Source organism: Solea senegalensis, linkage group LG14 (assembly GCF_019176455.1).
Source record: "Solea senegalensis isolate Sse05_10M linkage group LG14, IFAPA_SoseM_1, whole genome shotgun sequence".
In the NCBI taxonomy this organism is placed as follows: Eukaryota; Metazoa; Chordata; class Actinopteri; order Pleuronectiformes; family Soleidae; genus Solea; species Solea senegalensis.
This window is the reverse complement of record NC_058034.1, coordinates 6197615-6222504: the sequence shown is the minus strand read 5'-3', so window position 1 is coordinate 6222504 and position 24890 is coordinate 6197615. Positions and strand designations below refer to the sequence as shown.

Here is a 24890-nt window from a genome sequence, read left to right as displayed (position 1 = left end):
GTTTGAAATTGTTTTCTAAAACATGTTTTATATTGTTTGTTAAAATCCCTTTCTTGTCCTGATGAACATCAATGTAGTGGCGAAAGTACACTTAATTCCAAAGCCACTTGATAGTCGTTAGATGTAAGTAGGTTTCAACTGGCTTGACTCGTAGGTACTGTTGTAACGGCGAGGGAGAGTTGTGTGAAGGGTTTGCACATTTATTCCCACTTGCCGTACATCCAAGTTACATTTCCATCTATATGTATCCAAGCTACTCGAGGATCAGTGTCATATAGAAAGATTCCCTTGATGTTCAGTTTGTGAATGACGATCTACAGATTCCAACAGTAAGACAACGTAACCTAATGTCACGTAGTGACCTGACGGTCACATCCATCCAAATGCTTGTTCATTTTCAGTACACATCTTCCAATCCCTTTATCTATCATAGCCGTCAAAGATATCAAAATGTCCATGGTAGCTTTTATCTAAAGAACAAACTGTTAATAAATTACATTGTAACAAGTGTCAAATCTTGCATCAGCCACCCGGCCTAACCCTGAACTAAACTAACTTGACTTTGGCTCCTACAATCAATAAGTAAAGTAAAGTAAAGTTGTCTGGGGTGTACCTGGTGTATCGTTCATTAACTGATCTGCTTCCCTGCGTGGTTCATTATGTAAAGTGTTTTCTTTCAGGCGAGTCATGATGTGGAAGGGAATAGGAGTTTAATAAGTGTTTATATAAAAACAAAATGATGAATTTTGTGTTCATCTGATGAATCACCAATATAATCAAGAGTGTGTTTCAAACAGCTGTCTGCTGGAGGGCGTGAACCAAAACAATCAAACAAGCTGAAAGATCCTAAAGCAGGGGTGTCAAACTCACTTTAGTTCGTGGGCCACAGACAGCACAATTTGATCTCAAGTGGGCTGGACCAGTAAAATAATAGCATAATAACCTATAATCACATTCTCATGTGATAATATCACATGTGCTTGAATTAGTTTTCTCAAGTTTTTAAACTGGTCAAATTAATTTTCCCCAAGGTTTCAATACGTAAAGTTGTGATTATGCCAAATTCAATAAAGCCTTAATATTCAGAACATAAATTTAATAATAACTATCTTATTATGTGACTCTATTTATCTGACGCTTATTTCAAGTAGTACATTTTTTGACAACATGTAAAAGAAGCAAGGAGCAGCATATGGCTCCTAAAGGTTAACGTCATGGGATTTAAGTTGTGCCTCGGAGAAGAAAAAGCAACATCACTATAGATCACGTCTGATGATGTGGTGTTTCTCATTTTTACAGCTGCTGTTGATATGATGATGGTAACATTTCTCCTGATGCTGATGATGATGATGATGATGAGAGGGTGAGAGGTGCATTTTGAAGCTGGCAGAGATTCAGAAGAGTTTAGTGGCTTGATGATGTTGTACATAGCATCCACATGTTTCCTGGCCTGGTCACTCCCATAGGGATTCCCTGCCCTCTAAACCACCCACCATCTTCTCCGTTATGAAATGCACCTCTGGAAAGGTGGAAATGGAAAATATTTTTCCATTTTCCTATCCAACATTTTTCCAAACTCGAAATGAGGTGGATATGTCAACCCATTCAAAGAATGGAAAGATGGATGAGGCAAGACAAATAATTGAGCTTATTTGGATTATACTTAACTCTACATATTTATATATACTGTATATCACACAAGGAAAAAGTAGTTTGTAGTATATTCAGTTTTTATATCAAGTAAGCTTTATCAGTGTACACTCTAAGGAATGATGAACTCAGAAATGATGTTTCCACGTCCAAAAAAAAAAACCTTTTCAAAAGTCTTGACAAATACAAAGCCTTGGCACCATTTAGAGCAACTGACACAGTATCCCTGGAGAGAAGAACTATGCATGCAACTAACATACACATATAAAAAACCAAAAACAAACGAGAGACTATAGCAATAAGCTAAAATATTGACATTTTTGAAAATGACCATAGTTGTGAGTTAAGGCAGCAGTAAGACTGACATGAAGTTTCGCTGATAATTCTGTTAAAAACAATTTTATTTGACCAAGAAAAAAGGATATCACACAGGTTTTTAACTGTAGTTTGGGGGCAGGGGTTGCAAATTGTAAAGCAAAGCGATCTAGTGCTTTGTATCGCGTATGTCCTTTTATTTTGACATTTTGGAATCTGGGTCTGCTGATTTTAAATTCCAGTTAAAATCTTATTTTTTTATGGTCCTGTGTCCACAAAGAACTCTATTGTCTTCAAGGCAATGTGTTTCTGTGGTTTTCAAGGGGCTTGCACGGGGACAAGGTCTTGGCACAGTAAAAAAAACGGAGTGAAGGACACTGAGGACAGTGAAGGGAGGGAAGCAGGAAACAGTCCACACTTCCTCAGACAGGATACTGTGCTCCTCTAAGAGGCATCCTGGAATCTCGTGCTCAAAGGCCTTACCAAGTCTGTCACACAAACACACTTCTTTTCCTTGGACACGTAATTGTGTTGTACTGATACAGACAATTTGTCAACATCCGATCAGAAAGATCTGTAAAACGAGAGAATGTGCGGGATGAGGTCAGATTAAGTGTAACACAACATTAATGCACAAAAAAATTTTTTTTGCCTTTATTTTATCTCATTTATAGCTGAATTAATAATCAAGCCACTAAATTTAATTTTAATCCACATGACTGTGAAGTAAAAACCAGTGCTTTATCTTATGTGTCCATTACCCACACTTACTTTACTATATTTTTGCATTGTAAATATATTCTATTTATTATTACTTAATGTCTTTTATATATTTTTTTTCTGCATTCTCGCGTGTTTATAATGTTCATGCAGTGGGACTAATAAATGGTACTCTTAACTTATCACTAACTACCTATTACTTAATGTTTTTTTTAATTTTATAATCATTAAATTACAATGTTCAAATAATTTTCAGCACTGGAAACTGCTTCTGGGAGAATATAATGGTTTATTTGATAACATTAGACATTAGTTATTACTCTATGTTGTTACTTTTTGATTTCAGGTTCAACAAAACTAAAGGGATAACTCTTCTTCTTCTTCTTTTTAATATTAAGACCTAACAAAAAACAACTTTTTCTTACATTATATTGACCCAATAATGACACAAGTCCTTCTGTTCAAATTGATGCATGATGCAGGTGTATGGGACATAGGGTATTGTCATGTATTAACTGAACCAACAATTACACAAAACATTTGTGGTCCATACCTTCATGCTTTTCATGCTAAATCTCTATTTAAAAGACATTTTTACAATGTTGTTCTTACTGGGTCTCATGTTATATGATTTATGTACTGTGTATTATGAATTTGTTCTGTATTTGTATTACTGTATTTTATGAGTAGTCTAAGCCGGAACTATTGTGACTGTTTACCGACGGTCCCCTTTCCGCGTTGCACATAACAATGATCGTTGAAGGAACCGGTGGACTTTAAAATGATTTGGAGTCTATTTGGCCTGAGCTTTTTAAATATTTTATGGTCTTTTCTGGCTTGTTGTTTTCTTGTAGCATTGTGTGTCCACAACATCTGGAAAAAATACGAAACATGTCGTCTTTATGTGCTGTTTCAGGATCTTATTCGCTACGGAAAAACGAAAACAAACTTGAAACGAGAGAAATGGCTGCGTGTCTTTGACGTCCCTAAAAGGTAACTGTTAAAAAGAAAACAAATTATAAATGTGAACCATATCTACGTATTTCTAAATGAAGTTCACGCTGTAATTCATCCATGTATATATTGAAAGTCGGAACTTATTGACGCTAATTTAGCTGAACCTAAACAAATCTAACCTGTCCCTCCCTCAGGTGGTTCTGGCAATTCTATGCCATCTCTGTTTGTTGGAATGGTTTCCTTCTGGTCATAAACCTGAACCTCATTTTCCAGCACCAGTTACACCTATCCTGGCTCAGTGGAATATCAGACATCCTATCAGTTGTATCAAGCACTGATAATCAGGGTAGGCTGTGATCCTTCTGTTCTTCAAGCTTTTTATTCCTGTTTCTTTCACATTGATGACTGACGTTGTTGTTATATGTAGTTCCACAGCTATCTACTCTCATGGTGCAGCTGCTGCTCTGGATCCACTCCCTCAGGAGGCTACTCGAGTGCCTGTGTGTCAGTGTTTTTTCTAATGGATCCATGCATTTGGTGCAGTATGTCTTCGGTTTGGCGTATTACATCATCCTGGGGTTGACTGTGCTCTTCTCAGATCATGGAGTAAAAGGTTAGACTGAGGTGAATCTGCTGCATATCTCCCATTCTCTATGATGTTCTTGTAAGTGGTATTGATTGTGCTGTTTTGATCAGGGTCTGGCAGCCTTCTCCTTCAGATGGACTGGTTTCATGTGGCTGGATTTGGACTTTTCGTTGCAGCCTCACTGCTGCAGCATCAATCCACGGTCCTGCTGGCCAAGCTCCGCATGGGGAAGTCAGGTAGGTTTGTGCTGATGAATTCCAGTGTACCTTGTGTTTTGGGTCAATTAATACACATTGTGTATACACTCTGTTACCACTGACCACTGTGTTGATTACACATCAGCAAGGCTAAGTAAGTGGTTTGTGGTTTGTGGTTTAAGCTTAATGGAGGCTGCCATTTTAGACAACCATATTTTTACAGTAGCGGACAGTGGACCAAGTAAACTTAATCTTTTGAGTTTTTATATCAACTGTAGGCTACATAGGTTGTCCAACACACTTCGAGGGATATGACAGCAGCAATTTACCAATAAATTATGCTAAATTTTACACACTGTACCTTTTAACAAAAGTAGGTTTGTCACCGACTTTTATTATCTCTGCTGGTCTAACACTGCAAATGTCCCTGCTGTGGGACAAAAAAAGATACCCTTAACTTATCACTAACAGATTGATGTATTTTCTGTTTGCTGTTTTGCAGGAACAGTAGAGACGCTGGCTTACAGTATGCCAAAGGGAGGCTGGTTTGAGTTGGTTTCATGTCCACATTATTTTGCTGAGCTGCTGATCTACATCTCACTGTCTTTGGTTTTGGGAGGCCTGTCGCTAACCTGGTGGCTTGTTGTCCTTTATGTGCTCTTCAACCAGGCACTGGCAGCACAGCTCTGTCATGACTTTTATGTTAGCAAATATGAGTTGTACCCAAAGCACAGAAAAGCTTTCATACCTTTTGTGTTTTAAATGGCTGTCATTGGTGTGTTGTGATAGAAGTCATACACATGTTGTATGAGTTAAATTTACTGCCAACTTGCTAATATAATTTAAAAGACCAACTTTCAGTCACATCATTCCAATCCAAAGATGACAGAATTTGACAGACAGTATACATTTTTGGTAACAGACAGAAACCCCAACCCTCAGAACTGCTGCTGCAAATGTATTAAAAAATATATATATTGAAAGCAATTAAAAAATCATAGTCTGGAAAGAAACAGTGACTGCTATACTGACATAGCAGTATAAAGTATAAAGGGAATTGGATCTTGTATTATTCAGTAATAAAATTAATCACTGCACTGCATGTCAGTGTGAGATATTGTCATTACTATGTAATAAGAAGTCATTATCACCACTGTTATTTATGTTTACAGTACCGCAATTGTATATTATATTTAGATTAGTCTAATAGCTCTATTAAAGGCAGAGCATATTAATACAACTGTGATGACTGTATATTATATTATTATTGGACTGTACTGCCACACTATGTATTGTGCACAATAAATGATTATGTATACAATATTTTCAATCTAGTTTTGTTTATTTCCTTTCCCTTTTATGTTGTCTACCTATTTGTATTCAGCACTGGGCTGCCGTAACTCCCACTTGCCCCTTGGACGTAGGGATGAGGATCTTAGTGGAAGGGGTCAGTGTGTAGTCCCGGAGAAAACCTTTGCGTGGCAGCAATATGCTGTCAGGTGCCTAACACGCCGGAAAAGCAAAAAGAAAAAGTATAATTTCCTCCTCCTTGGATTATGGTCGTGACGTGTATCAGAGCGGTGTTCTCAGACTGTGACTATGAAGTTAGCTGGTTTGGTTACCGGTGAAATTAATTGAGTCGCGGAAGAGAGAGATTAACCAACGAAGTGTCTTTGTTCTGCGATTCGGTAGCAATAATGCCTGTGATGGCCGGCGGAGTACAAGGACGGACTAGCAGAAATGTAACATTATTCGTCTTAGTTCCGCTTGCCGCCGTGTTGTTGTTGTCGGTCGGAGTTGCTGCTGTTCCAGAGGAGCACAATCCTGTCCAAGAGCAGCTACCACAGGAGGTGAAAAGCTTTAACCTCATCATTAATATCGCTTAAAATAGTCACCATCTATCGCCCTCTTTTATGACGCTGGTGCCGCCGCCTGTGTTCCTAGAACCTCCGAGTTAGCCTGCATGCTAACATGTCACACTGAGTTCCGGTGTGTTGCTCGAGTGGTTAATGTTAGTGTTTCACGGCCAAATACAACCACAACAAAACAACTATTAACTGAGAAGTGAATATAAGATGCTATACTTTAAAAGGGGTTAAAGGTGAGAGTGTCACGGTTAATATGTATTCACTCGCTTTGTTTACGTTCATTGGCCCGGTGGTCCTTGGGGCAGAGTAGACCGATATGTTTAAACTGTATGTAACTGTGTGTGTGTTGTCCTTCTTTGCAGAAAGCCAGTAGTCCTCATCCAGTGGGCCCAGTATTGTCTGAAAATGACTCCACCAAAGGAAACCTGGGTTTCATCCATGCATTTGCGGCCTCTATCTCAGTCATCATTGTCTCAGAACTTGGAGACAAGACATTTTTCATTGCAGCCATCATGGCCATGCGCTACAACCGTCTCACCGTGCTGGCCGGTGCGATGCTGGCTCTGGGACTCATGACTTGTCTTTCTGGTTAGTAGAAGTGAATGTTTGGTTCTTCCTTTAAATGTTACTTTATTCTTAAATAATAATGAAGCATTCACACACACACCCTGCCCATCCTCATTCTGCAGTGCTGTTTGGTTATGCCACCACCATTATCCCAAGAATCTACACGTACTATGTCTCCACGGCTCTTTTTGCCATCTTTGGTGTTCGTATGCTGAGAGAGGGTCTGAGGATGAGTCCAGATGAAGGCCAGGAGGAACTGGAGGAGGTGCAGGCAGAGATCAAGAAGAAAGATGAGGAGGTGAGTCATTACATTACATTACATTACATGTCATTTAGCAGACGCTTTTATCCAAAGTGACTTACAGTAAGTGCATTTAAACATTTGGGTACAAACAAGAGCTAGAAGTAAGTCAGTATTGTTCTGTGTTGTTAATGTCTTACCCAGAATTCAGAACTTTTCCCAATTAACTCCATGGACTTAAAGGATTGTGGAAATATTCACATTCAAACATTCAATTCATATTGTTTTTCCAGTTATTTGGCTCTGCTCAATTTTTTTTCTTGATTTGTAGAGTTCCTGTAACCTCATTTTGTGCAAAATATGTTTCATTGGAACAAGATAACGCCATCAATTATGCAACACATCAAACAGACAATCTTGAAGACACAATAAATATTTATCGTACACTTTGCCATAAAGGTTTCAAGGAAATTGAAAAAAAATTAAAATTTATATGGACAAATTATTTGAAAATGCACTACTTGGTGGGTCAATGTTTAATTTAAAGATGGTAAAAACTAGTGGAGATAGCTTAATTATTCTTAATTGAGCAAACATATTTATACTTAAAACATTATGTACATATATTTACATGAACACAGGTTGCAAATTATTATTTATATTTTTATTATATATTATTATCTATAGAAATAAAGGAAATGGTGTGGCCATGAATACACATACATTTAGATTATCAATAATTTGACATGATTGTGATGAAATGGCACAGAGTAAAGTTGCTACTTGTTAAGCACATACTTTGTTCTGTGTGGCTGTGACTAGGGCTGTCATGGTAACCGCAGAGACCAGTGCAGAAGATGTTCAGACAGTAACAATGGCAACTGCACAGGTGGCTAAACAGGTGCTGTGGCCCACTGAGAGCAGCAGTGAGTGACGAGCTGATATGCTGCGACAAACGATTTGTTTAATTTCCTGTTCCACTGATGTTCCACTGTGCCATGGCTCTCTACAACTCGACAGATGCCATTTTTAACTACTGTGGCTATCAAGCCATGGCACATACACTAATTCCTAACAGACTCATCCTTTGGTAGCAGCACTCTCGCTAACTCTCTGTCACATGTATATTTACATACGGTGGTGTGTTGTTTGAAATTAACAGTCGTAGTAACATCGCCACGCTCAGTAACCACAGTGGACTCAGTCATTGGGTCATCAGAACACTGACCCAGGTGCTGGTTTTCTTTGTCGTTATCTGATCAGCTGCAGCGGTCCAAGCTGGCCAATGGGACTCCAGATTTGGAGGCTGGATCAGGGACAACTTTGCCTCAGGGAAAATGGCACAGCTTCATCTCACCCATCTTCATCCAAGCCTTTACCCTCACCTTCCTTGCAGAGTGGGGGGACCGCTCTCAGCTGACCACTATTATTTTAGCTGCACGGGAGGTTTGTTAAATCTATTCTTTGATTCTGTGCCTGTTTGCCGTAAAATATAATATGCAATGATAGCATGTTATGTGTGTGCATGTTCATCTACAGTAGTGAGAAACAAGTGATCTGTTAGCCACACCACAAATCACACTACTTTATGTGACGTGCTGGCCAGTGTAAAAAGGACACTGATAAATGCATCTCTGCAGTTGTTTGCTTGGTTTCTTAAAGCACTAACCTAACCCTTGACAAACAGTACTGTTAAAAAGTAAGAGCAGAAGTTCACAACTGATAGTAGGCTCATGTCTGATGAGAACCAGTCAGGAAGTGAAGGCAGGTAAATGCATCATTGAATGTTATTTAAAGATCCCAGGGATGCGAAACACTGGGATAATGTGGAATGCAGGCATAATACACTTTGAAATCTTTACATTTTTATTCCCAGGATCCATTTGGAGTTGCAGTGGGAGGCACACTTGGACACTGTTTGTGTACAGGACTGGCTGTGGTGGGTGGGAGAATGATTGCACAAAAAATATCTGTCAGAACAGGTAAGTTCCCTAAGATGCATATGTTTTAATATTGAATAAATGTGTTTTATTGTGTTGTTGACTTTTACCGTCCTCTTATTATAACCAGTCTATTCGTGTGCCCACTGGGTCTTATTCTGGGAATGGAAAGGGGTGTTATTTGATTTGTCTGTCACATTTGTAGAAAACCACAACATGTCAGTTTAAAATGCTTACAGGATGCATGGATGCATTAAATTACTGCCCGGCCCTTATTTGTAAAAATAATATGGTGAGAATATATGTTTGATGCTCCCAACACATTTCTGGGACGACTGACCACTGAAAGTGAATTACTGGATAGTGTTGTCATAGTAATAAGGTGATCAAAACAGCCCAAATAATGAACTAAAATTCCTTCCTTCTTGATGCCAACGTGGGAATAAGTTAGTGCATAATTAGGATTACTTGTGTTTTTTTGTGCCTGGAACACATTCCTTACAAGACAGAACACGTAGTTCTTGTTTATAGAGAAACAACCAGTATTTTTCACATGATGTTAATAGTAATAATGTAGGTAAACAAAAATTAAATGATTGTGTAAGTTCAACTTAAATTTAATAACACATTAGTCTGACTAAAACTACTAAATCCAATTCTAAGTCAGACTAACAACCCAGATAAAGCCGTTTGGAGTGAAAATACTATTGCATGTATATGTTTGGCTGGAAGCTCAGTTGTGAATACTGACTAATAAATGACCAAAGGATCCTCTTCAAGTTAGTTAATCATTAAAATGTTCATGGACATGTACATTGGTGGTTTGCTTTATTAGAAGATACTCATTATTGAATTTGTTTTCTTTTGTTTCCATAGTTACAATCATTGGAGGGATTGTTTTTCTGGCGTTTGCCCTCTCTGCCCTGTTCATCAAGCCAGAGGCTGGATTTTAACATGATGAAAGACTTTCAGGTTTACTCTGTATATATGCGTCACGTTTGGTTCCGTTGCTGTAGAGAGACTTAAGTTTTGTTTTGTGTACATGTTCAACAGAATGTGTGAAAAGTTCAACAGAAAGCCAAAGTCCCGCCCACCTTCCTTGGAAATCCTCTGTTCCACTACAGCATGTAACTCAGGGGGGGTTTTCATGGAGGTAGGAAAAAAAATCTCAACCTAAAGCGCACACTAAAACCTCATGGGAAGTGTAGTTGTTAAATAGTGTTTTATTTTTATGATGTACAGAGATTAGACACACATTTGGTTTAGAACCGGAAAAGTCTAACAAAGTAAAAGTCTTGGTACTGAACAGGTGGAGCACAGACTTGCCAGGAGAGAAGGCAGTACTGTGGCTTTCTGTTAGAGAGCTGGATTAACATCACATAGCTTGTGAGATATAAGAGTTCTGATGAATGTCCTCCAACCCAGCAGTCATTTTCTAACAGTTTGACACTGTCTTTTTGTTTATAAATGTTTGATTCTCATTTGTTAAACAAGTGCTGTCAGGCCTCATCTATATTTACTCTCTGAGCGTCTCTTTTTATTGTAATCTGTTTAAAACAAAAGAAAAGAATGCGTTAACAGATTTTAAGTGCATAAATACATCCGTCCATTGCATTGTCAAATGAGTTCACACAATGCTGATTCTCCATATAGCGATGTTTAGTTTTCATGTCACCCAAACATTGCAGAGCTGCACACAGGAAGTGATTTGTTTTATGTCGAGATGCATGGAGGCAACATCTATATTATGCTATTAAAGCGAGACGGATGCAATCAGGTTGGAGTGTGACTCAGAACACAAGGAAACACAGAGGAATACATTTCAGAAGTTCATTTTAATTTAGTTTTACTGGATAAAAGTGTACCACCGCACTGCTGCTGTATACACACAAACACTCCCTCAGTCAGGTCTGATAGCGTTGCTTGACAGAGCCCGTTTTTATTTGAGGCATGCAGCATAAAAATGATATAACATCTCTGCTCTCGCAGTTCAAACAAATAAAATCACCAAAAGAATTTACTCCTGAGTAAATACCATGCTGAGTGTAGGCCAGTGTTCAGTGTCACAGGTTAATACTTCTACTCTGATCAGAGCCATTTTCACAAAGAACCTCCGTGCCTCAGACGTTACTGCCCCAAATCACCAAGTCAGTATAACAAAGGAAACATGTCTCCATTAGTGACACAATCCATGCTGCCATTTGTCCAACTTCATATTGACAGAATAATGTGTCTCCCTTTTCTCCGGAAGAACCCATTTTGTAGCTCTTAGCAACGCCTCAACTGGCATTACAATAAAACCTGTTTTTCCTTTTTATTTAAAACAGTGTGTATTTATTTAGATTAGTTTTTCTTTTTAGAATATGTACTGTAGACTTAAAAACCGGATGGGAAAGGGGTTAAGAGAAACGAGGAATGGAAATATTTTTTTAATTGTACAGGCTAAAGCTGCTCTGTCAACGTTTGACAAGCCGTGAACTACGTCTGTACATCTGTGATACAGGGTGTTTGAAATGTCTGTAAATCTGCAAAACACTCAATAAAAATGTTTCTTGTGTTTGTCTAATCTGTCATCTAATCATTTGTACTGTGTTTGAGATGGATAACAGTAGACAATGTATAGAAAAGCAAGTGAATATGGATTAATATGATACTGTGTTTTGATTTCTGAATGGTGTAGCTCAATAAATTCATGCAAGCAATAAACTTTACTATATCTATAATAATTTCTAAAATAATAATTTAGAGTAGAGCTGAAAAAATGGATTACTAATGAATCCTTTATCTGTTTTGATAATCGATTTGAAGCTTTTTTTTCATGATTAAAACACAATTTCTGATTGTATCAGCTTCTGAAATGTGAATATTTTCTTTGTTTCTTTGCTCCATAAAACAATGATATGATAAAAAACTGAATTGTTTTTTAAGACATTCGAGAACATAATCATTTCCAGGTTTGACAAACAATGATCAACATTTTTTTAACGGTTTCTGACATTTTAGGGACCAAACAATTACTCAATCAATCGTGATAATAGATTAATTAAACGACAGATTAATTGATTATGAAAAGAATCGTTAGTTGCAGCTCTAATTCTGACATTAAAACTGGAAGTGTATGGAGAATTAAGATATGGACAACCTCAAACTGACCAGCAGGTGGCAGCAGTGGATATTCAAATTTTGGGTAAATACCACAACCAGAAAATGAAGCCAGAAGATTTGGTTTTTAGTAATTAATATGCATTACTAATGAGTAATTATTCCTTCCTTTATGAAGACATGGACAAATGTGTTACCACATATTCAATAATTGTGAAACGGTCAATGTGACATTAATTTCTCCATGGTCAAACATTGAATTTAATGACTTTGAATGCCCTCCTTATAAAGTCTTTTAGGTAAGAAAAGCCTGTGTTCCAATGCTTCAGATGACCAGGACTGACGTGGTTGTGTGACTGACGATATTTGCTTCTTTTTTTTCCCACTTCTAAGCCAGCAGGGATGACTGTGATCAAAGAGTGTTAAGATACTGATACGTGTAAAAGACATCATTGTAGCTCACATGCATGAACAGGAATGTCAATGACGTACATTTATTTATCAAAAGGAGTTCAATGCCCTTGGGATTGAGAACCCATATTCAAAAGAGGATATGTGAGTTTACAGTGAGTGAAACTGTAGTGTGAGATGATGATGGTGGATATGTTTTGTTTCAGTGATCTTTGTAAATAAGCTAACATATGCTCTACATCCGTCAGAAATGCGATATTGTCTGTACTCTAACCAGAACAATACAGTCTGATTTACAGTACGGTATTAGTCATAGATGTCCTGAACACAACCCAGTCAGTCTTTTCCAGAACATGTGGAAAATTTAGTTAGGAGGCCGTTGAAATTCACAGTCAGATAGTTTGATAGCACACAGTCAGATAGCACTCTTGCAATATAAGTTATTTATGACTTGTCATGACTTATTGTATTAATATTAGTAATAAATTGCAGACACTTCAATAAATTAACATTTACAGTATGTTAATCACACGATAACAGTATGTCAATAGTACCTGATGCTTCTGTTTTATATCATTGTAAATCTATGTGCTGTGTACAGGTGAGGATGTGATAAATGAGCAATTGTTAATATGTTTTATCAATTTACAAAATGGAAAGTATACAAATCTAAATGAAATCAATATTTAGCCTTCAAACCAGCATCAGTTCTTTTAGGTACAGATTTAGTAGGATTATAGGCAGGTGTGCGATTAGCTAATTATACCACACAGGTGCTAATGATCGTCGTTTTCATGTCGGTTTCATGTCGGTTTCATGATTAACTAAAACTGAAACGGCTGTGTAGAAGGCTTAAAACTGGGGGAGGAACAGCCAGACTCTGGATCACACAAGACTGAGTATGACAACAAGGCTGACTGGGGTTTCAAGCTGTAATGTTCATAAAAAATTTAATTTAATTAAATAAATAAATAAATGAAGATGTACGAAAGAAAGAAAGAAAGAAAGAAAACTTAGTGTGGTAGAAGAAAGACACGTCATGATTACCTTAAAAAAACAGAAGATGTCCAGCAGTGCCATGAGTTCACAACTGGCAAAAAGGAAAAATGTAATTTAATTTCTGCAGGAAGGTTTTGATCAGCAGCAGACAACAAACGACATACAATACTTTACTATGACTTTTTGACCGATTTTCGACGACATACTATACTGTGACTTTTTTTTGTCAAAATCTGGAAGACATACTAAACCATGACTTTTTTTCAAAATTTGGACGACATACTCTACTATGACTTTTTTGTCTCCTTTTGGATGACATACTGTGCCATGAATTTTTGTCTCATTTTGGAAGACATACTATACTATGACTTTTTTGTCTCATTTTGGACGACATACTATACTATGACTTTTTTGTCTCAAATTGGACGACATACTATACTATGACTTTTTCTACTGATTTTGGACGAAATACTCAGCATGTGAAGGAGAGTCACATTTACTATGTGCTGGTTGTCATACGGCAATGAACAAACCTGTACAACACAATATATGAACTAAAAATGAATGTTAAGTTCACATATTCTGAAGAAATGTAGGTGAGAAATGTAACAGCGCTGTTGTCATTTTAATTAATCGACTGGGCAGAAAACCACCAAGACCTTTGTACAGACAAACCTGAGATAAAGTCTGAGGATTATGTCACATTTGTTGCTTGAACAGAGTAATCCTGCTATTTCTTTTTTTCCTTTCAGTTCACCACAAATTGCAAAGCCTCTGCAACTTGTGTTCAGAACATGCTCTAGTGTATTTCTAATGACACATGCAAGCATCAGGGTGCGTGATTCACCCTGCCACCGCTCTGACCTCTGACTTGTGTGAAACACATAATCTGCCTGCTGCACCAGAGGAAGCAACTTACTCATAGGGTGAGACCAAACAACGGCAGCACAGAGATCACAGAAACATATATTCTCGAGCAGGAAATACATGATTCAGCTTCTCTATTACTCTGCCTACACTGCATCCAGGCTGACAACTTTATGAGCGAATCGATACCAAAGCTAGACGGTGGGATTCATCACCGGAGTGGCTACAGTAACACCAGACAAAGTAAAGTAGTGCTTTCAGTTTATGAAGCCGGTGCTTATCCATATTTTTAGAGTCACAAAGGTCTTTGTGAAGCAAAGTTAAAGGTCCATTGTGCAACATTACAGCGAGTCCAGTTACAACTGATTCAGTGACGTTTGGAGAGCTCTGACCTGGATGAGTGAAAATCTACACAGACATCAAACCTTTAATATGTTCTTAAGGCAAGGGGGCTTGCTCTACAGCGGCCGCCATCTTATTCTGACATGTTTCTAGCTGCCCATTTGGAGGTGCATTTTGAAGCGGAGGCTTACTGCTCAAATGAAGAATAACTCTCCATCCACATAAACCAATGAAAGAGAAGGAGGAAATGGCAGAGAGTGGAGAAAGAGTTGCCAGAGCATTTCGAATTGGAATCTTACAGCACAAACAAAGAAGAACAATGTCTTTTCTTGTATGCAGTGGTCACTGTAATTCCCTGACATACTTAGTCTCACCATTAGATGTCATTCAGTACATTTACATGACATTCGAAAAAACAGCAACGTAATTACTATGTTAGTCCACCTGAGACCAGACTGTTAGAATACATCTTTACGCCTAAGTCCAACTGAAATGGCACTAAATTGAATTTCTCAAAGTCGCAGTAAGACGCCTAGATAATGCAATTGAGAATCAAATTACTACTGCATGTATATCTTTAGTCAGACCAGAGTCGCACTCAAGCTGGCCTGAGCACTCAAACCCAGAAATAATAGGATAAGCTGTACTGTACCCAGAAGAATAAGACAATAGCGATGAAAATATTGCGAAATTCAGGCCAGTTCATTTGTTGGACTGACGAGGAAACCAATTTTATGCTGTCAGTTAAAAGAATTGAATATTTTACATTTACATGCTTTTATCCAAAGTGACTTACAAGAGAGCAGTAAGCTACATAGAAGAAGTCTTGGAAAGAACTCTGCTCCATAGAAACAGTGGACTGATGGAGGGTGAGAGTGCCGAGGTGGATGCAAGTGCAGAGGAATTTTAAAGTTCATGGGACGTTGATGGTAGAAAGACTTGGAAATGAGCATGTCAACTAACCACCAGCTAAACTGGCAGCCCATGGCCTAGTGGAAGGGAATTGGGCTTGTAACTAAAGAGGTATCAGTTCAAGTCCTGGACAGGTCAAGGGCTGGGGTTAAGGTTCTTGCTCCCCAGGCACAGATAAGTACTGTCGACTCATTACTGGTGTGTAAAAATAAAAATAAAGGATGGGTTAAATGCAGAGGTCAAAGTCGCTATGCGATGTGGTGTGCAAATAAAAACAAACTCTAAAATTTTAAATTCTAAATCACAAGATGAAAGAAGGCATATCACTACCCAGTGTAGAAGAGGAGGACGCACTTTGTTTAATGAATCAGTTTCCTGCTAGTGCTTGTACACTAGGACAAGGACAGGGGACATCATCAAGCTAAAACCGTAGTTTGACTTAATTGTGCAGAGAGCTGTACTGACTACTGCTCACACACTGGACTTTTATGTATTTACTCTGACTCACTTAAACAACGAATCAAAAGTATCTCTCCACTAAAGCAAGAGATCTGAGCTCTGAGTTTGGGGATGTCGCAGATCGGAGTGAATGAGAGCCTGACACATTTTAACAAAAAAGAAAAAATTGACTGAGTAAATCTAGACTCATCTCACTCAGGTGACCTTGTGCTGCTTGCAGGACACCGGGGCCATGGTAGCCCATCCTGTCAGTGAGTGCAGGCAGAGCAGGAGGGGGCGGTGCAGCTGCCCGGCAGGTGACTGAATCAAGAAGTAGGAATTCCACTGGATTAATCTTCACAGTACGTCTAATAGAGCCATTAGGAGTAATCAACACAGCAGCAGTCACTGCTATACCCCAAGCGTGCATGTGTCTGTGTGTGTGACACAGTCATTCAGCCATCTGACTCTGAAATGTGTGAGCTGTTGCTGTTTGACTGAGGGGAGGAAAAATGTGGAATAACAAAAAATATTTGTGCATTCTGCTTTTGTCTAGCACATGCATTTCTGTTGGCAGGATACAGTCAACATCTGCCTTTATATGTTTATGTGTCCCTCTCCTCACTTTCACACATGCGCGCGCACACGCACACATACACACATGCACGTGCGTAATCAGCAGAGCGCACTGACCAGTTATGGGGCTGCAGGGGATGAAAACAGAAATGCTCAGTGATTTATCCTAGTGTAAAACGTGAAAGGAGCAAAACACTACGAGACTCCAGTACACACACACACACACACACACACACACCATCATTTCCACAACGCCCCTTTTCCTCTCTGGCCTAAGGCTGGGGTTCTCAGCATCTGATCCCAGACCAGGAGCAGATTTAAAACAAGGTAGAATCTGCTGTACACTTCATTCCTCCACTGTCAATGATTCCCCAGCACATTCAAACATGCACGCGCACTGAGAGAGGGTAAAGGAAAGACGCCCCAGGACAAAAATGTAAAGGTGCAGCTCATGACAATGATCCATTGCGTCTCTTCGGTCGCAGCCTCCACCAGACGCGCATCCCTGGCTGGACACACACACACACACACACACGCGCGCGCGCGTGCGCGTTTACAACCCGCAAAAAGACAGGGAGCGAAATAAGAAAAGCGGCGCTCTTTACCCACCTGTGATATCCTTATTCACACTGACGAAACCACAGGCAGTGATCTCTTTAGAAGCCATGTCTGCTCCTCTCTCCTATCCCCACCCCTCCTCCTGCTGCTCTCTCTCTCTCTCTCTCACCGACGCGCTTCCAGGAACAGACCCCGTGGATGCTGAGAGGCTGAATGGATGTGGGAGAGACAGAGAGGTGGAGGGAGAAAAAGGGGCGGGATCACTGAGGGATAATGAGGCAGCTGTACTTACCTGAGAAAACACACATGAGCTTCTCATTTACCCCAAAACGTGATTGTGTATTTTTTTTTGCTGAGGTGTAGAGAAAAAAGTAAGATGACTCTGATGTCCTTTCACTATTTTAAAGTCCACTGTGGTGATCTACTAGTAATGCTGTTTGCCACAATAAACAAAGCCAAAAAGGACAAATTAAAACAACAAAAGCAAACAAACTTCATAAAAAACAAAAACAAGAACGAGGGTTGCAGTGGCCACACCGTTTTGAATCCACCAAACCAACAACATTTCATCTTTGATGTGTCTGATACAAACTGGCGTGTTTTTTATGTCAGTATGACAAACGCGGTTGGAATAGGTAGGGTGCAAATCGCCAAAATTCAAAATGGCTGACTTCCTGTTGAGTTGAGGCCATGGTTACGTCGACTTTTTTGTTCGTCATGGTCTATAACATCTTTCAGTGAAACTCAATTTTGCCTCTGTTTTCACCTTAGGAGGCGCTATAGAGCCCTTGGGCAACGCAAGAGTTCGGGATCTATGCCAATATCGCATTTTCGCCAGACCTGACCTCCATGCCAAGTTTCAGGAGCTTTTATGCACGTTAACCCACTCAAAAATGACCGCAAAGCCACATATACAACAATAATAATAATCTGAAGGATAACAATAGGTTCCTCGCACAAATTCATGCCAGGAGCCGAAAGGCTCGGGCCCTAAAAACACAACCGACATGCCCAGAAAATGTCATCCAAAATCTGTCCTTTAATTTTTTTGGAGTCACTAAACTGACACACAGATAAACAGAGAAACACAACCAAAATCAATCATGCACATAAGTAGATTTGGTTGGAACATGATAATATAAATACATATTAATCTTTTTAATTTGAATTTATTTTTTTTGTTTGCAAAACTAACATACAATAACATTGAATTCAAATGTCACAGTTTTTCATATTTTCCTGTTTCCCTTCCACCAAACAAAAAAGTCCAGCAGAACACACAACACACACCACACAAACTAAACCAACATAGATAAATAAGAAAACACAAAAACAAAGCATAAAACAGCTGAAAATCAACTTATGTCCATAGAGAAGTGACATGAGGAGTCATGGGACACTCATGATTCACCCTCTGGACACTATCTTATATTACCACACACATAATCACTGTACACTCTAGTTACTTAACATACATATATGTGTATGTCAAATTCTAGGTTATAAATAGAGCAAATCAGTGTTATAATATGTAAAAACATCCACTCAGTGAAACAGATTTCCGCTGTGTGGGAAAGTACTTTTACTTCAGGAACTTACTAGTGTTTATTATTGTAATGTTTAAAACCTCTCTGCCTCTCTGTCTATCACTGTTGTGTTAAGGCTCCGCCTGTTTACTACTTGACAGAGGAAGGAAAAGCCTCCACCAAGATGACCATCTCTGTCTGTAATTTACTGCAATCCCCTCCTGAGAGACGCTATACTATTATTCTCGCTTGTAGCTTCTATACGTGGAGACATGCATTTCAGGTCTCAGATTTTTCAGCTCCGTCATCTATCTTCTCTCTTCTGAGTTCTTTGAGGACCAACGGAGGGATATATGCTATCATTTTATTCAACAGAATGAACATCATCCTTATCTCCTCACTGCTGAGTGAGTATCACAGATAAAACCTGACTGGCAGACAAACACTTTCAGAACGGCCTCAAGTGAGCACACATGGGAAATAAAAAAAAAATCTGTGTTTTCCACTAATGGACGAAACATCATCCATAAACTTTTTTGGATTTCTAAATTACACCCACAACTATGTTCTGTTGTTTGATGCAGATACCAATGGTTTGCAGGGCTTTATATTTTACTGGAGCAGTGTCAGTGAGCAGCTGGCTGATTCAGACCGTGCAAAATTAAAATGATGTGCTCCAGCCACAGTTTCAGAGAGGTTAATGGAAATGATTTGGAGAAAATGTCTGCCAAACTGCTGCGTTACCTCGTCCATGCTTCACTGTCATGTTTTACAATAGACTGTGCTGTGTTGACGACTGGATGTGTTCGAAAATGTGGGGGGAAAAAAAACAGAATATGTGTGCACATTCCTTCTGTTCCCATGGGGATCATAACGGTCTAAATAGTCTCATTAAGGAATGAGAAGATTGACTCTTGGTCTGTGTGTGTTTGTGTGTGAGTGTGTGCTCAAATATGCGTCTCTGTGTGTCAAACCCATCTTTTTGAGGACATTTTGACATTTAGCAGACTGTGAATGTCCTCACTAAGAATGCTGTATAAGAATATGTGTTAGGGAAAAAGTGTTTATTTATTTATTTTTTTTAAATGTTACTTTGCATTGTTTTTGTTAATCAGCAGTGGACCATGGCAGTCTATGTGGCATGCTGTGTTTGAGTTTGTGTTTTATTTATTCCTGACTGGCAAAGCAAGGCAGTAGACTAAACACACTTCACCCCAAATGTCCCAGATGTGTCAGTGTAAAGCTGTAGTACAATATGAGCATGTGTGTGTGTGTGTGTGTGTTGTGTTTGTGTAAAATAAATATTCCTGTAAAACAATCTGTGTTTCAGGTGCAGCCACGTTTGTCCTCCATGTTGCTGCATCTGAAGGTAGAAATGATGAGCACGTGAAGAAAGAGCTTGTACATGTCAATGTTTCATTGAGGCCCTGTCACATTTCATCCATTCATTTATCTAGTGTCTTGTTTGGCCTGTTGCTGTACCCCATCTGCTTTAAGCATTTGATGGATGGTTTGTTCAAAGATGCTCTTCTGCATAGTTAAGTTCACCCACAGAACTGCCACTCACTGGATATGTTCTCTGTTTCAGACCATTCTGTCTAAACTCTAGAGACAATTGTGTTTGGAAACTCTGGTAGACCAGCCGTTTCTGAAATATTCAGACCACCTTTGCCACATTCAAAGTCTCTTAAATCAGCTTTCCTCTCCATTCTGCTGCTTGGTTTGAACTTCAGCAGGTTGTCTTGACCATGTTTGCATGCCTGAATGCGTAGACTCGAGAGCACGTTTGACACACGCATGAAAAGGAGCATAATGAAGTCTCCTTGTTCTGCAGAATCTCTGGAGGCCGGTGTGTCTGTGAGGCCTCCGGGGCCTAACATCTACCTCAGCGAGTGTGTGCTGCTACAGTGCACAGTGGAGTCACACTGTACTTCTGTGAAGAGCTACCGGTGGTACAGGGCCAAACCACTCGCCATTCCAAACCGCAGGCACCTGGTCTCTGGTGACAGCTACTACATCAGCGCTGTAACGAGGGAGGATGCTGACAGTTACTGGTGCCAAGCTAAGTGTCAGGAGAATAAGACTGTGTTATTTGTGGACGCCCGGCCGGTCACACTCAGTGTGTCAGGTGAGCAGCAGCGTGCAACCGCCACCTCTGCAGTGTGGCATCAGGTTTCTGCCTTGCACAGGGTAACACGTGGAAAGACTGTGTCGTCCAACACTGACTAATGCTGAGACCAAGGTTATAATGGTTAAATTGAAAAAACATTTGAAATGAGAATATTACATAACACGTCTTTGTAAATTTATCTCATACATTAGCCTTTGTGTTCATATGAAGTGTGCTTATTCTTTCTGCAGGCAATTTTGAAAGGTTGTATTTGAGACAGCATTTTCATTCATAATAGAATGTTTTCAATTTGTTTTTATTTACAATGTGGAACACAAGGCATTTAAACATAACATCACTTACATCATGTAAGTGAATCAAACCTCTACTCTCTTTGTTTTTTTAATTTTGCTCATGTTTTTCTTCACAATGATTCTCCTGGGTCAAAAGAATGTAATTTGTCTCATGAGAGTTATTTATTATTATTTATGTTGTTATATTCATGTGTGTCTTTAGTCTTTTGTTGGCTATTTGGTTTTCACCTGTCACACTAACTGTATCCAACCACAGCAGTATTGTGCATTTTGCACTTCAGTCTAATTTCTTTTGGACTGTTCTAATACATTTTTTTTAAATAGCATCTTTTGTTTGTTCCTGGCAAAAATAAACTAAAACTAAGCATTTACAAAACATACAAACAAAAAAACTAAACTAAAATGCCTTAGAAACAAAAAGTGAAAAATCCAAAACTATTATCACCTCGACTGAGACACATACGTGGATGGAGCTCAGTTTGAAATTGTTTAACAGCTGCTGTTATCGTCGTTAATTATATATATCACACTGTCAGACGCCCGGATGCTTTCAATAATAGGCTTTTATGACTTTATTAGCTACAGATTTTAACCACAGTCAAAATATAGAGTTTCTACATTATTAATGAGATCATTGGTGTGTGATTGCATTCATTCTGTCAGTTTTATGGGGACATATGGGCCAACAAGAACATTACATTACATTACATTACATGTCATTTAGCAGACGCTTTTATCCAAAGCGACTTACAATGGAATCAAGTACAATTAGCCAGGGGTGGAATCGAACTTGCGACCATGATGTCTTTGGTACACAAGGTAGGGTCTTAACCACTGAGCCACTCCACCCCCAACATCAAATAAAAACAATATCCCCTGTTTTACCCTAACATTTCAATAACAACAATCCATAGGGTAAACTTGGTAGTATAACAGCCTCATAGTTCAAAATGGCTGTGCTTTGTGTGTGACTATGCAATACATTTTCCATTTCCTTTGACAAGATAACTCTGTTTGTGCTCGATAGTGAGGTCATGCAAACTGATTTGCGATTTAAAGAGATTGCTCAGGTTTTGTTTCATTTTAACAATTATATTTGTCCTTATCTATAAAGTAATAGGATGGACAGGACAGGACAGGTACACTGCTACTGTCTAAAAAAGAACTGCACTTCAGACTGTCTTCTGCTCATGTCTTTTTTTCCAACTCTCTCTCTCTTCATCAACCCCTGTCCCCCAGAGCGTCCCCCCTCCTCACTGTCTCTTACTCCCAACACCAGGCAGATGCTCAGCGGGGAACAGTTCACCATACGATGTCCCGCCTCTGAGACTTACTCCTCGATCTGGAAGCTGCTGCATTTCTCTCCAGACCGCTTGGCGGGGACCACAGTCGTTGTTGTCCAACATTCACTACCAGGAGGTGGTGTTCCTGCAGACAAATCGGTGTTTGTGTTCATTGCTGCCACTTGGAACAGTGGACTGTACTGGTGTGAGGGGCCTGAGGGTCGCAGCAATGCAGTCAACATCACAGTAAGCTGTGAGTCTTGTGAAACAGAGATGTTAAAGGACAAACTGAGGGAGGAACCATCTGGTCCAGACAGACCCCCTGTTACGCAGTGTGTCAAAGGGTCCAAGGGTTAAAAATGTTTTTGAAACAAAGGTTGAAGAGCGAGTCAAAGATTAATCATGTCCAATGTGTTTGTCCCACAGATGGCAACATCACCTTGAAGACTCCTGCCTCTCCTGTGGCTGTGGGCGATGACGTAGTCTTGTATTGTCAGTACCAGGCAGGCAACAGCACTAAGACGCGCTTCTTTAAAAACGGAGCAGAAATCCACACTCACAGCTCTGCCAGTTCAGACAGAGTCGTCGCGATGGCGATTCAGAACGTGACACAGGACGATGAGGGCTTTTACAAATGTGCGTCACGTGACAGAAAGATGCAGAGTCCAGAGAGCTGGTTATCAGTGAGACCTGACAGAGGTCAGGCATTTGAAGGTGATAGTAATCACTTTGCTGTGTGTTGTTTTTTAATGGATGTATCAGTGTGTTTGTGACACATGTCAAATTATTTTTCTTTAAGGCAATTTGACTTCATCCGAAGAGACACCAGCCTCCACTAGTGGTAAAAGTCTTTTGTACATAAATCTTTAAACTTTCAGACTCAGTGGTTTATTAAAAATACCAGGTTACTATGATATATTATACATTGATTTGAATAAAATTCCGCATGCCTTTTCAATATTCAGTGCTTGATTATTTTTATTCTTACACATTTGTCGTCCTCATCAGACACCTGGAAATGGATCACACTCTCATTTGGGATTCTATTTCTGTTCCTCGTTCCTCTAACAGTTTGGCTCGTTTATCACTACAGGTTAGTATCTATAAATACTTTTACCGCCCTTAGTTTATGCTTTATTGATTTGTTTACACAGGCCGTTTCTGATAAGAATTTAAAGTCTAGAGTTTCACTGCGTGTTATGCTTGGTCAAAGGTACCAGATGTTTTGCACTCGTATCTGCTGGCCGCTTTACAAACAGGAGGTGCGAGCAGAGAAGCTTCCTGCGACCAAACAGGATGCAACAGAAGTGCAGTGGGACCTGTCCTGGATGGAGATGACCAATCTACTGGATAAGGATGTATATCGTGGCACTTAAACTTATATACAGGATATTATACTAAATGAGATTGTTCAGTCAGTCGGTGTCTTTTCTTGCATGATGTAAGACATTTTTTTTACATTACATTACATTACATGTCATTTAGCAGACGCTTTTATCCAAAGCGACTTACAAAAGTGCATTTAAACACTGTTTTTAAAGAACACAATGGTCACATGTCAGAGTTTGTGTTTTCTTTGGGTGGCAGCGAGTCAACGACCGGTCTATGATTCATAAAGATGTCTCTCTTTGCTCATGATACAAGTCTAATAGCAGCTAATGCAGATTGTTAGTGTGAGAGTGGATAGTTGTTTGTCTCTATGTGTCCCTATAATGGACTGGTGACCTGTCCAGGGTGTACTATGATTATGTACTTTATAAATGCTGTTTGTATTTTATATGGTATGTTGTTTAGTGCATCATCACAGCGACAAGAAGAAAATCCACTTATTCTTGCAACAATGAACTGCATGCAACATTTGATTATAAATGTACTTCACATAATATTAATGCAAGCCAGACTGAATTATCAGGTGTCACAATAGCCACCGAAGCAGTAATTCTGACGTATAGAATTAAAAACAATCGATTTGTGAGATACAGTATTTTAATGTGTTGACACCAAAACTTTAGTCTATAATAACATCTATTAATGTTTTAATGTTAAACTTCTTTAACTGCTACCACAAAGTAGAGCTAACCTTTAAACAATTATGAATATATTTAGTAACCCACTGTGTTGCACTACATAAAAGTCTTTTAACTGCTCCATCATTTTCTATCATCAATCACCCAGCATTAGTGACAGGAGGAGGTCACGAGTCGTTCTCAGCTGGTTTGTTGCATCTTTTTTTCCTCGTTGCTTCTTTTATCTGCCTCAAAATATTTTTTGTGTGGTTCAGGGTCGTTCTAAAAATGTTTCAGGTTTTAGTCTCATCAACATCCCTGTATTTAGAACACGTATCACAAGTTAAAAATAATTTTGACAAAAATAGCTCTGAAGGATGACACAAGTAAAAGTTATCGTCCTCT

General features: G+C 39.1%; 3 protein-coding genes across 4 annotated transcripts; all 3 read left to right on the top strand.

Moving 5' to 3' along the window:
- Positions 1-3442: 3442 nt before the first annotated feature.
- On the top strand, positions 3443-5748 carry srd5a3 (steroid 5 alpha-reductase 3). Its single transcript, XM_044044410.1, has 5 exons — positions 3443-3678; positions 3837-3988; positions 4070-4255; positions 4339-4464; positions 4928-5748. Exons 1-5 carry the CDS (start codon positions 3467-3469, stop codon positions 5185-5187), a joined length of 936 nt encoding a protein of 311 aa, XP_043900345.1. The 5' UTR covers positions 3443-3466; the 3' UTR covers positions 5188-5748.
- A 230-nt stretch (positions 5749-5978) lies between these two features.
- Positions 5979-11607, top strand: tmem165 (transmembrane protein 165). 2 transcript variants are annotated; one of them, XM_044044916.1, is made up of 6 exons: positions 5979-6275; positions 6656-6881; positions 6983-7158; positions 8371-8547; positions 8978-9083; positions 9918-11607. In XM_044044916.1, the coding sequence occupies exons 1-6, from the start codon at positions 6123-6125 to the stop codon at positions 9992-9994; spliced, it is 915 nt and encodes a 304-aa protein (XP_043900851.1). In that variant the 5' UTR covers positions 5979-6122; the 3' UTR covers positions 9995-11607. The 2 variants fall into 2 exon arrangements, with proteins under 2 accessions (XP_043900851.1, XP_043900850.1); XM_044044915.1 differs by having other exon boundaries at positions 8365-8547.
- Positions 11608-20584: 8977 nt separating this feature from the next.
- Positions 20585-23960, top strand: LOC122780989 (Fc receptor-like protein 5). Its single transcript, XM_044044460.1, has 6 exons — positions 20585-20900; positions 22436-22732; positions 22906-23193; positions 23279-23320; positions 23488-23572; positions 23693-23960. Exons 1-6 carry the CDS (start codon positions 20585-20587, stop codon positions 23853-23855), a joined length of 1191 nt encoding a protein of 396 aa, XP_043900395.1. The 3' UTR covers positions 23856-23960.
- The last annotated feature ends 930 nt before the right edge of the window (positions 23961-24890 follow it).